This window comes from Pongo pygmaeus, chromosome 7, assembly GCF_028885625.2.
Source record: "Pongo pygmaeus isolate AG05252 chromosome 7, NHGRI_mPonPyg2-v2.0_pri, whole genome shotgun sequence".
In the NCBI taxonomy this organism is placed as follows: domain Eukaryota; kingdom Metazoa; phylum Chordata; class Mammalia; order Primates; family Hominidae; genus Pongo; species Pongo pygmaeus.
In genome coordinates, this window is record NC_072380.2 from 98,996,679 (window position 1) to 99,010,636 (window position 13,958).

Here is a 13,958-nt window from a genome sequence, read left to right on the forward strand (position 1 = left end):
GTGTCCTGATTATGTCTCTGTCTCTTGCCAAACCAGCACAATTAGGAATTTTCTTCATCATCTCAAACTAGAAAACATGTAATATTTATCTGTTTTCTAGACTAAATTTTCAGAAATGTCATGCCAACTTTATTCAATTCTCAATTCTTTTGTTTATCATCCTATCAGATATCATTTTAAAAGAATACTTCTGATTGTTCGCTACATAAGACTATTTCTATTTGGATGAAGGAAATAAATATGCTGAGTCTTTCTTAAAATTTCAGTTTTTATTTTAGATTCAGAGGATGCATGTGTGTGTTTGTTACATGGGTATACTGCATGACGCTGAGGTTTGGGATGTGAATGATCCTGTCACACAGATAGTGAGCAGAGTACCCAACATTTAACTTTTCTTTTTTTTGTTATTATTTTATTTTTTATATCTCCTCTAAGGTGAAATAGTTTTTCAACTCTTCCCCGCCTCCCCTCCCTCTAGTAGCCTGCAAAGTTGATTGTTCCCATCTTTATGTCCGTGAGTACCCAGTGTTTAGCTTCCACTTATAAGTGAGAACATGTGGTGTTTAGCTTTCTATTTTTGTGTCAATTTGTTTAGGATAATGGCCTCCATCTTCATCCATGTTGTTGCAAAGGACATGATTTCATTCTTTTTTATGGCTGTGTGGTATTCCATGGTATATATGTGCCACCTTTTCTTTATCCAACCCACTGTTGATGGGCACTTAGGTTGATTTCAGGTCTTTGCTATTGTGAATAGCACAGTGATGAACATACAAGACTGCTTGTGTCTTTTGGGTGGAACAATTTATTTTCTTTTGGATATATACCCAGTAATGGGATTGCTGGTGCAGAATGGTAGTTCTGTTTTAAGTTCTTTGAGAAATCTGCTTGAGTAGTTTCGATAAAAAGTTATATACATTTTTTAGGAGGATGTCTCTCTTCCCACCTTATCCTTTGGCTGGTGAATAGGACTGAAAGTTACAGGGAGTGGACTACAGAACTAAAATTAGCCATAGTAGTACTTCCTATGCATGTCAATCAAACTGGTTGGTTGTACACAGCAAAGTCTCTACTGCTTTTTGTAAACTAAATTTCAGTAGATGGCCTAGTTATTTTTCTTTTCCACATAGGACACATTAAATTGTATATGCTAATTGTTACTGTCAAGGACTGAAGAGTGGTTTCCTATTTAAACATCCACTACCTTTTCTGAAAAACTGGACTTTATTTTATATTTTATTTTATTTATGGTTTAAGAGACAGGGTTTCTTTCAGTCATGCAGGCTGGAGTGCAGTGGCATGACCATAGCTCACTGTAACCACAAACTCCTGGGCTCAAGTAATCTTCCCACCTCATTCTCCTGAGTAGCTGGAACTACAGGCGGGTGCTACTATTCTCAGCTAATTAAAAAAATTTGGGGGGATAGAGGTCAGGTCTCGCTATGTTGCCCAGGCTGGTCTCAAGAAATCCTCCTGTCTTGGGCTCCCAAAGCACTGGGATTACAGGCAAGAGCCACCGTGCCTGGCCAGCTTTATTATTATTTTTAGAGTAGTTTTAGCTCCAGGGCAGTTTTTAGCTTTAGATTGTGCCCAAAGTGAGAGTTGGCTGAAATGCAGGCTATGTCAGTTCGGAGAGATGATAGGGACCTGGGCAAGGCTGGGGGCACCTCTATAGATCTGGAATTGTGCTAGACTTGGAACCTAGGGGTCTTGGCTGTGGAAAGCTGTTTGGCAAGCAGTTCCAGGGAGGCCACCCTACTTGTAGTCTGTTTACAAAACAAAGACTGGGATGGAGATTATGAGTAAAGAGGAATGGAAAAGTAAGAGGATCACTAAACGCATTGCCAGTTTCAGAATTTTGTCTGGGGATTTCACTGTTTACAAATGCAGACAACATTACGTGTCTACCACGTGGTTGGTTAGAGGTCACAGAATGGTCTTGTGGACTAAATTTGATAAGAATTCAGTTATGTGTTCCCAGTGATTTAAGAAAGGGAATATTTAAACATTAAAAAAGTCAACATTTAAAAATTGAGATCTTTCAAATTAACATTTGTGTTTGTAGTTTGTCTTGACAAGGTGTAACACCTGGCAGAACTTGACCATCATCCCCGTGTGACAGTGACTAGCAGAGCTGAGTAGCCTCTGACCTCTTCAGACAGGGCATGAATGCTCCTCATTTATGCTATCTGGCTTATATCCGGGTTGGGATTTACCAACCTCAATGCTAAATGCTTTATGTATATTAACTAATTTAATGCTCACTCACAACCCAACACTGATAACAGTGTTGTCCTTATTCTATACATGAGCAAAATGACACTCAAAGATGTTAAATGCCTCAACTAAAGAGCTAGAAAGTAGCAGAGTTGTGATTTGAATTCGGGAGTGTCAAATTCTCAAATGCTGTTTTTTTTTCTTTTTGTATAGTGTACTGCCTTTACTATGAATTCAACATAATTGTAGGAAAACTCAATTTCATTTTTAAAATGCTTGCTTTTTTTTTTTTTTGAGACAGAGTCTTGCTCTGTTGCCCAGGCTGGAGTGCAGTGGCGCAATCTCGGCTCACTGCAAGCTCCGCCTCCCGGGTTCATGCCATTCTCCTGCCTCAGCCTCCCGAGTAGCTAGGACTACAGGCACCCGCCACCACACCTGGGTAATTTTTTGTATTTTTAGTAGAGACGGAGTTTCACTGTGTTAGCCAGGAGAAAAATGGTTGTATTTTATATTTCAAGTTGGAATTCTCTTAAAACTGTATGTATTATAGTTTTCCATTGCTGCTGTAATCTATCACCATAAACTTAATGGCTTAAAGCAACACAGTCAGTTGTCTTACAGTTCTGAAAGTCAGAAGTCTGAAACGTGTCCGACGGGCTGTGTTCCTCCTGGAAGCTCCGGGAGAGAATCCTTTCCTTGTCTTTTCCAGCTTCTAGAGGTCACAGCACTCCTTGGGTCCTGGTCCCTTCCTCCACCTCCAGAGAGCATCAATCCACCTCTGCTTTCATTGTCCCATCTCTTGCCTTTGACTCTCCTGCTTCAACTCTTATAAGGACCCCTTGATTACATTGGGGTTACCTGAATAATCTGGGATAATCTTCCTATTGCAAGATCCTTAGTAACATTAGCAATTTTCTTCAATGTAAGCTAACAAATTAATAGATTTTAGAGATTATGGTGTGGACAGCTTTGGATAGCAATTAATTGGCTTACCACACCATACTAGCAAGGGGAACTCAACTTTGACCCATTTCTACACAAATAAGGTCACTTAAAAGTACCGTAAACCACTAGGTAAATTACTTACATATCCTCTGCTGGTACCAAGACATTTATTTAAAGAAACATTTAATGTAATATAAATGAAATAAATGCCTAAGGAAGATGATTATAATCAAAAGAGGACCTTAGCAAGTTATCTTTATTTGAATCCAAAATATGTTGCATTCTTCATTTCCATGGCAGATATAAATTAAACCATGTTCTGCAGAAGATAAGAGTTCTATAATCAGAAATCAACATCTGCAGATTTTATGACATTGCACCTGCATGTTTTGAAGTGAACGCAAAAATACCAAGCACATATCAGAGGCTATCTTTAAACACTAATAATTTTGCTTTTTCAAGACAAAATATCTTAAATATAACTGTTATTCCTATTAAAGTCTTTGGAGACATGCTAAGTCTGCAGATTTAAATGAAACTACTTTTTCCTTCTACTCAAATAGCTCCTCTGTTAAATGAAACTTCCACAAAAGAGTTTTTATTACCAGCTATGAAAAATTTAAGCTTACAAATACACTTTGAAAAAAGTATGACAAAGATAAGAATAAACTTGTCTTTTCAAAGGTGTAATCTTTGGTTTTATGCCAATTAAGGTTGTATTTTTCTGTGCAAAGAACTGTAGATTTAAACCATTACTATTACGAAGTAACTCAGAAAAAAATAATTGTAGTTTGAATTATCAGAATGTTTCTCTCTTCCTTGGTAGTTCATTTGTTAATCACATTTTAGTGTATGCATTCAAGATTTTTGTATAGTCTACAAAAGGGTCTTCTCCTTTTAAACAAATTTGAAGATTGAATAATGGTCATCAGTTACTGATAAAAAAAGGAAAGACTACATTTTTTACAATGTCCTCTTGGCTTATGATTCTCATTATTTATGGAAGTTTTATATATGTGAGTTTGGATCAGATAGAGTTTTAGGATTATTAAGTGTTTTCCTCTTTCAGTGACACATTATCCTAAATATTTAAAATCAGATAATCTAGCGGTTGAACAGTCTAGCTTTAGTCATCAGTTAGGAAGTATTATATTGCATTCACATTGAAAAATGTATTGTAGAACACTTCTTTTTTTTCCCCCTTTCTCCTCAGATAAGTCAATGCTGATTTTCTATTTGGAAGATACTGTTTTCCTATGTTTGTGGCAGAGATAAAAGTACAGAAGGAAGATAGTGGCAAAAACACCTGGTGTGTGTAAGAACAAGTATCCTCTACATTCTAATCTGCATAGTGAAAAAACAGAGGTGTTTTTCAAAATAAGTAAATAAAGTCAAGAAAACTAAAGTGACTTTTCTTCCCCTTTTTAAACAAATTTTATTCTTGTAAGTAGGTAGAGAGTAGATTGTAAAAAGTATAAATATAAATTAATTTAGAAAAAAAATCAACGTCTTTTTAATATTATCCTCCCAAGTGGACACATATTTCCCTCCAGTTATTTAAGTTTATTCTACATATGTCTGTAAAATTCAGTTATTTTCTTCATACAGGTTCTTTCCTTTTCTTCTAAATAGAAACAAGTAAGTATGAGAGTGGAGCCATTTGTTCAGAGCGGTCCTTTTTTTAAATTTTTCTTTATTACACAACAGGTTTAATGTAGCATTTCTAAATTAAAGTAAGATGGTACTGGAATTTGGAATTATTTAAAAATTAAAAATGTAAAAAATCTTTTAGGTTCAGGCGTACACGTGCAGGTTTATTATATGGGTAAATTTTGTGTCACGGCGGTTTGGTATACAGATTATTTCATCATCAAGGGAATAAGCATGATAACCTATAGGTAGTTTTTCTATCCTCACCCTCCTCCCATCCTCCACCCTCAAGTAGATCCTGGTGTCTTTTGTTCCCATCTTTATATGTGTACTCAATGTTTAGCTCCCACAAGCGAGAACATGCGGTATTTGGTTTTCTGTTCCTGTGTTAGTTTGCTTGGGATAATGGCCTCAGTACTTTGATTGTGGGGATATTCCTTGACAGCAATTTGTGTATTTGAAACATTTCTTGTGATTTGTTTTTAAATTTGTAATCTTCTTGTAATTTTTGTGCATTTCTTATTTTTGTTCCTTAAAGATGAGACATTTGGGCTAGTAAAAGCTCAATTGTGCCTCAGTTCAAATATTTGTTTTAGCGCAAATAGGAAGTCATTAACAATCATCATATACAGACTTTGTCTAACAGATGAAAAGCAAAACATTTGTGCTAGTTTTATGGCAATAATTTTATTTTTATTATTTAACAAAACACATTCTGTTCTAGTGATTTCCCTTTCATTTTTGTATTTTTTTGGTTAGGGGGTAGTGTTCCTACTGGGGAGAAGTAGGAGAGAAGGTCTAGAAAGGGGGTCTGGGAATAGATCACATTAAGTTCTACAAAGTTAGGTGGAGGAATTTAGATTTTGTCCTGCAGGCAATATGCAAGCACTTAAGCTTCTTGAGCAAAGGTTGAGATCAAAGTGGTGGTTAATGGAAAATAATCTGCTAACAGTGTTTGGGCTGAGTAACAAGGGGAGAGATGGGTGAAATAGAGTTCTAAACAAAAGCAATCACTTAGCCTGGGGGTAGTGCAGACATGAGCTACTAATAAGGGCCCCGAGCCAGGCTGGTATTGCTGAGATTGGAAAGAAAGGAAGTGGGCCTGGTGGCGCGGTGGCTCACGCCTGTAATCCCAGCACTTTGGGAGGCCAAGGCGGGAGGATCATGAGGTCAGGAGATCAAGACCATCCTGGCTAACACAGTGAAACCCCGTCTCTACTAAAAATACAAAAAATTAGCCAGGCGTGGTGGCGTGCACCTGTAGTCCCAGCTACCCGGGAGCCTGAGGCAGGAGAATGGCGTGAACCCGGGAGGCGGAGCTTGAGGTGAGCCGAGATTGCGTCACTGCACTCCAGCTTGGGCGACAGAGCGAGACTCCGTCTCAAAAAAAAAAAGGAAGAGGGTTTCAGGGTCCTTATGAAAGGAGATTTGGTGACTAATTTACTTTACAGTACATCCTAGTTAAAGGAATAAAACCTGAGTAAGGTTTTGAGCTTGGGAGGTTGAAAGAATGATAGTACCAGGGGTAGAAGTAAATCAGGAGAGGGAGCATATTTGTAGGAGAGGATAAGGAATTTAGTTTTAGACATGCTTTCTTTGTGATGCAGTAGAATATACCGTCATGTACATCTAGTGGTGAGTTGAAAAATATTGACAGTCTTAAAAAAGAAATTGACCTGATACGGATTTAGAATCATCCCTGTAGAATCGAGTGTGGTAGCCTTAGGAGTAAATGAGCCTTATAATGGAGAACGTTTAGCAGGAGGGAGCAGAGGTGTGAGTGCTAAACCTTTAAATGTGTTCAATCCACATTCATGTTAATGTCTTTATATTGCTTATCAGTGTCTGAAATTGCATCGTTCACAATGTGCTTACTTATCTATGATGTGTTTTTTTAGACTACAAGCTGTGTGTAACCTCAGACTGCCCATGTTGCTCATTACTGCACCTCCAGCCCATGGAACAGTGCCTGGCACATGTCAGGTGATGAAAATGCATCTATTGCATGGACAAATGAGTTACTGAATGAGTATATAAAGTTTTTGAAATATTCAGATCTTCAAATAACCTCAGTGTGACCCTAGATAATTCACCTAGTCAAGGACAAATATTTCGTCAGACAGCACATTTCAGATAAATACATATTTCATTTTTTAGTTGTTTTTTTTTTTTTTTTTCAGACTGCATTCTGACCTTGTATGTTGGTGTGTGGCTCTTCAGATGTGACTGGAGTTGACTTGGTTTTGAGAGATTTCTCTTCACCTTTGTTTTCTTCCTTTGAGAAAAAACATAGAGATTGTATGTGATGAATTTATATAAAAATGAAGTTGAATGTAAAATGTAACACCATTTTCCACTTAATTGTCAATCGGATCATTGAAATTGACTGTTTATGATGTACTAAAAATGATTCTTGCATTTAAAATGGGCATTCTTGGCCTACTATTGAATAATCAACCTCAGCCTCCACAGCTTGTTAGTCATAGGAGCCCTCTGGTTTTTTCAGTGTGGATTCTGTGTTTCTCTTGTTCACATTCCTTCAATTCGGGTCTTTACTTGCCATAGGCCTAGCATTGGTCTAGGTCTTTAGTGGTAGAACTTAAAATAGTGGAGAGAAGGCAGTTTGGTCCCATTCACACAAAGCTCCCTTTCTTCTCTCCATGATTTCATGTGCTTCTACCTCATCATTTGTCTGATCATCTAAGCTTTCCTTTGAAATGCTGTTATGTCCCACTATACATGGCCAGTGTGTGCATCAGGATGTTCCTACAGGGGCAGAGTGAAACAAGATATGAGGTTAGAACATAAAGATTGACTCCCAAGCTATGCACAGTCTAGAAGGGGAAACAAACACACAAAAATGTTACGTGCAAGAAAATGTAGGTGACGAATCAATGTCTGTAGAGGATTAGGATGGGGCACAAACAGGAAGTGGTCAATTCTACTGGAGTAGAAGGGAAAGAAAGGAAACTATTCCAAAGAAAGTGACTCTTGACTTTGTAAAGATAAGATTTTTGTTTTCCACATGGAGAGGACTTAGAAAACATTCCAGGCAGATGATGCAGGTTTAGCAAAAGCCAAAGGTGTGACTGTACATAGATGGGGAGAGACTACAATAGGAGTGGTTGGATGGGACAAAGGGTGAGTAGATGAGGCTTGAGAGTAGGCAGGGACCAGAAGGACACTGAGAGTCTTGTGTGCCTGCTATGGAGTTTTGACGTCATTTATAAGCCTTGTGTTGTCATAGAAGCATTTTAAACTAAAAAATAAATTAATTGGCTGATTTCCACTTAAGCCTCACAATAACTGTATACATTAGGCAAGGCAGTTATTATTATTAATACTATTATATTATTGAATATGAAATTGATTGAGTGGCTAGTTTATATGAACATAGCTAGAAAGGTATAAGTCCAGGACTATTTATAAACAGTGAAAAAGCCTTCTGACTTCAATCAAGTCGTTTTGCATCATTATGATGTTATTCATAAACATTTCTATCATAGTCTTTATGTGTATACAAATGTAGATTTATGTGAACAGTGTCTTCTTCTGGGGTAAGAGAGAGTTTGGATTAGACTGATTTGCAGTTCTTAAATTGTTGTTTATTGATAGGTGAGAATTACCCGTGACATTTTGGTGTGTAAATGCGCTCTTTAAATGACTCTTTAAAAAACACAACATACATTGATATATTTATTCCTAGATATTTGCTTATAAGACTCTAATCATTTATTCATAGTTCAGAGGCTTATTGTTTAAATGCCATTTTGAAAGGTCAAATTCTGTGAAAGAAAACAAGGATTTTAACTTTCTGTCATTTTTAACATTTAGCATATTTGAAATTGGAGATAAACTATTTTTCCCATACTCACATGTTCTTGGAAAGAACAGATGCAAATAATTGCCCAAATATGACTTTTAAGATATAATGTGGCTGAGCGCAGTGGCTCACGCGTGTAATCCCAACACTTTGCGAGGCCAAGGTGGGCGGAACACCTGAGGCCGAGAGTTTGAGACCAGCCTGGCCAACATGGTAAAACCCCGTCTCTACTAAAAATACAAAAAAATGAGCTGAGTATGGTGGCATGTGCCTGTAATCCCAGCTACTCGGGAGGCTGAGGCAGGAGAATCATTTGAACCCAGGACACAGAGGTTGCAGTGAGTCAAGATTGCACCACTGCACTCCAGCCTGGTCAACAGAATGAGACTCTGTCTAAAAAAAAAAAAAAAAAAAAATCTAATGTGATGCCAGTAGACTTCATGATTAATATCCACAAATTGTGGCTGTTGGAATGGCATGTGATACACCTAAGGGGTGCTCTACCTGTGCCTAATCTAAGTACTTCTCCAATATTCCTGTTTTGAAAGGAAAGACAACTCTTTAAGAAGTTTCTCTTCTTTTTTCGCCTTCTCTCTAATTTCCCGTTATCCTGCAGACAAAGTATCTTGAAGGGTTGACTCAACTAATATCCCTCCTGTTTTGAGCAGTATAGCCTAGTGATTTAGCTCTCAGGTGCTGAATTCGGATAGGATTTGGTTCCAATCCAGGCTCTGCCATTTGCTAGCTATGTGTAAGGAGCAAATTGTAATAGGACCTGTGACTCTTGTGAGGATTAAATACAGTAGCCCTAGAAAAGGGCTTAGTACCTTGCTTGGTACATAGTAATTGCTGTTAGCTACAATGTTCTCCAAGAGAATAATATATTAGCTATTAGCTGTTTTTATGTGCTCCCTTGGAAAATAATCACAGTAGGCAAGGGTTAAAGATGAATGTAATGACTTTCCCAGAGCAAAACACAGCAAGACTAGCTGAAGGGAAGTACCAGCTCAAAATCTGTGACATTGTACAAGTTCTTAAACATATAAATAACTTTTAGTGTGGGATTATTTATTTTGACATAAGAATTAGAAAGAAGTCAAGGGCACTCTCACGAAGCAATACTAACACAATCCTCCTCATCTCCTCTCTACTGCAAAGCAGTCAAGATTAATCAGAAAAGGAAGGCAAGTTTTCCACGGCCAATGTTAAATAATCTCAATGTTGTCTATCCTCTAGGCTCATTTAAACCCGAACCATTGGACCATGCTCCCCTAGTCTCTGAGGAGCACTCCTGCTTGTACTTGTCATCTCTCATCCAGCTGTTTCAGACGGGAAAATAACTGCTGCTCTAAAAATCTTCTGTAGCTCTTTTAGATAATTCTAGTGAGTAATTCATGAAAAGTATTCTCTAGATAGTTCTAAGTAAATATTGCTCTTGTAATGATCACTTTGGACTTAAACCTGTCACAGAAACACAAATTCTTATTAATAATAATAATGGCCACTTGTAAAATACCTACCATGTGCTTTATATATTACTGTCTCTAGTTCTCATAACAAAGCAGAAATTATCATATACATTTTGCAGATAAATATATTTAGAACTTGTGAAAAGACTTGTTTAAAGTTCCTCCACCTTGGCAGTATTAAAATTTTGTAGTGTATAATTCCAAGTTGTGGAGGGCTGTCCTGTACATGATAGGATGTTGAGCAGCATCTGCAGACTTTACCCACCGGATGCCAGTAACATCCCCACCCCAGAGCTATGACAACTGAAAATGTCCCTTGAGTGATAAAATTGCTCTCAATTGAGAACCAATAGGTTTCCTATTGCTCTAGAGATTTTGTTAACATGTGGTTTATGAAGACCAGGATACTTGATGTTCTTTGTTGAAACTCAATCAAGTGACCAATTTAATATTTGAGAAATGATTTCATTTTGGATGATGGTAGAAGCGAAAATCAGCAATGAGATGTCTTACTTGGCTTTTCCAAATCCTAGTATAGTCTCCTAAACATTTATTATTCTTTTTATGAACAAATATATACAGAATATATGAATTAATGAAGATAAGCCCGACACAGTACATGTACCAGATGGTGCCAGGTAAAACTACTAAACAATCATATATCGTAGCAGTGATTAAATGCTATTACCAGATAAGAAATGATGAAAATCAAGGCTTGCATAGGAATGTAGAGGACATACCTGTGCTGTGGTTTGCTGAGACTGATTACTTGGATGACAGCCTTCTTCATTCCGATGAGAACTTTGTTCATTCTCATTGCTCTCTCCTATAGGCTTCACCTTGTTGACTTTTGTCAGCGACTTAAACATCTTCTCTGAGGTGGTTCTGAAAACCCTCTGTATTTATGACTGTGCCTTAAGGTAGAGAAATGTACTTTGTTTTCCTCTTCTTTAGTAGACAAGCCAATTAGTTGTTTAATCAGGATTTTGTTCTGGTTAATTCCTACAGGCAACTCCTTAGCTAGTCAGGGCTTTGGCTTAAAAGCAGCAAAATACTTCTGCTTGGGTGATTTGCACTCTGTTTATGAACTTTAGGGAGTCAAAATGATCTTGTGAATAATTTAGAAGTAGAGGATTAAACACAGCTTCATAGTTGATTTGAATGGTTTAAATGTGATCGCACAACACATTGGTTTCTTTCTTTTTTTTTTTCCTTCTAATTACCCATCTACTTATCTTTATCTATCTAACTTTATGCAAAGTAATATGGAAATAATTTTAAAAAAATCCATGAGGGCTTATGATATGAAGCAACTCATTCATTCCTCAAAATCCCCTTCTCTGGTCCTGCAATGTTAGGCCACTATTTTTAAGCTTTCTTTTTCTGTTCTGGTGGTTGATTTCCACATGGCTAAACAAAAAAAAATCTGCTTATTCTACTCTGCCTCTGTGTGTGTGTGTGTGTGTGTAAATTTTGATCCCAAACCTGTGTGAGGCAAAGGTACAAGACTAAGATTTGTTAAAGAGAACTTTTTTTCCCCTCTACACAGAGCCCAGACAAAGTTGATGTTCTATGCTGTTGGATGAGATTTTTAGTGCACCAAAGACACACGATTTTTTTTTAAAGGGGTTCTGTTTTTGTTTTTGTTTTTAATGAGAGCACTTATCTTCCGCAGTTTCAAATTAAAACCAAAGCCTTTATGCAACAAGGTACACACCCACACCCAGGGCAGCCTAAGTCAACCCATCAAATACTTCTTGCCCTCTGTATTTTTGCAATCTGGAAATTTCCTTGAGATACTAGTTATGTATTTTAAGATATGTTTATTACAGTTAATACAGAAAAAAGCTTTTAAGTATTTATGAAGAAAGCATTTTAATTTAGATTTCATATTACCAAAATCGCAGTTCCCTTATGGATTTTTAAAATAAATTAGAAGTTTTAATTTTAGATTCAACCATTTTATCAAAAATAAACTTACCTAATAAATAACATAATTGAATACATGATTTCACTTATATGGCCTGGAAACACAAAGCTATTTATTTTTGTTAAAATATGGTGGGGGGTGTTTTGGTTCCATTATTGCTTCAGAAATAATTCTGAATAGATTATCAAATATGTATAGGGCCATTTTAGGAACTTTTCAGATAATCCTGTAATCCTATAATTGATTACATTTTGAACTTCAGGTATAAGCATAGAAGCTAAGCCAAAAGAAGGGAAGGTGTTAACAGCCAGCCTGTGACTAATTTTTTCCCTTCCTAAGACCTGCAGAGGAAAAAATGACCTCGCCAGACTTTCTTATAAATCTCATAGTATTTATCCGTGGAAAGATACCAGGGAGTCCCTATTTATGAAATTTTTTTAGCAGGACATTTCTGGTCTGTCTAGATTGCTTATTGTAAATAAGCCTGGAATTTAGCAGGCTGGCTGGAGAATGGAGAGAGAGGTGCTATGTAAGCTCTGTAAGAGAATGTGGAACGGAGATGTCCCCAAACCAAACTGCCTTCCTTTTGTGAGAAATGTTTTTGCAGACAATGCTCAAAAATTACTTGTAAATGCAAAACCAAAATGCGCCGACTGCAGGAGAAAATGGTCTGTTTTGTTTGGATGCTGTGTCTGACGATTTGGGGTTTTTCCCAAAATGAATGTTTTGTTTATTCCTGATGGCGGCTTGTACCCAATGAATCATTAATAAAGTTTGGTGCTATGTAAGATCTGTGGTTCTCGGTAGTCTGTTTTGACAATTTAACTCTTTAGATTTATTACAGGTCAGAATAAATGTGATAGAGATATTATTAAATAATTAAAGCACCTTTAAAATGATTTAAAATACCTCCAACAACCTGATTTTTGACAATAGAGTGGCATTAACATGGGCATTAAAATTATAAATGACTACTTTTATTTTGTCTAGATCAGAGGTCTCAAAGTTTGGAAAATGGACAACTAGAAAGAATTCTGGAATGAAGGACATGAATTTTGGATCATTCTTTTCCACTTTAGTAGCTCTGTGGACTAAGGTAAATCTCTTGCCTTAACCTGGAAATAACTAGGTTGGGAAAAAATAATGTTTGTTTTCTTCTGATTTTAAATTCTGTGATTTGTGGTCTTCCACAGAGGAGCCCTTCTAATCAGCAAGAAGATAAGGGAAGAAGGAGGGTTGCTTATTCTGGGTGAAATGGCTTACTAGAATTTCACCAATAACAATTTAATTTTTTTTTGTACCAAGTTGCCATATTGCTGAGGTAGTGTATGACAATGGGAATAAAAACAATTTTTATTCAATATAACTGACTGTTTGTCTAACTGAAGCCCCTCAGCCACTCCTCCTTCTCTATGGCATAAATGTATAAACTCCTTACCAGGACATTCCCGGCCTTATATCATTGACCTTTGCCCAACTCTGGTTTAATCTGTAACCCTGACCTCTCTTTTGGCTCTTGCCATAATCGATAATTTAAAATAGCTTGAACTTCTCTGCTTTTTCTTGCCTGTACCCATGTCTTTCCTCATGTGTACTGTTCCCCTGCCTGCAACGCTGTTCCACTTCTTGCCTATCTAGCTTAAGCTTGGTGTTTCCTTCTCCTACCTTTCCTCTCTTCTACCATGGACAGCTATACCTATCATCCTGTCTTTTTGTTGCAATTGTATCTGTGCCATACAGAGATCTCTACTTTATCACTTCTCATTTTACAGCCATGTCCAAGTCTATTTTCTCTATTAGAGCATAAGCTCCTGCAGGCAGAGACTATGCTTTGGCCACCTTCAGATTCCTGTGCCCAGCTCAGTGCTTGACATATTCTAGGTACTCCATGAATGTTTGTTGATTAAATAACAGGAAGAAGATG

The 13,958-nt window shown here is 37.1% G+C and overlaps 1 protein-coding gene across 1 annotated transcript in view; it reads right to left on the reverse strand.

Moving 5' to 3' along the window:
- The window catches only part of CNGB3 (cyclic nucleotide gated channel subunit beta 3), a 165,210-nt gene extending 154,230 nt beyond the window's left edge, over positions 1 to 10,980 (reverse strand). The window contains exons 1-2 of the mRNA XM_054498565.2: positions 10,845 to 10,980; positions 7,006 to 7,087 (exon numbers count right to left, since the gene is read on the reverse strand). Of these exons, the coding sequence (XP_054354540.1) occupies positions 7,006 to 7,087; positions 10,845 to 10,973 (211 nt within the window). The 5' untranslated portion in view covers positions 10,974 to 10,980. The remainder of the gene's footprint in view (positions 1 to 7,005; positions 7,088 to 10,844) is intronic.
- Positions 10,981 to 13,958: the final 2,978 nt, after the last annotated feature.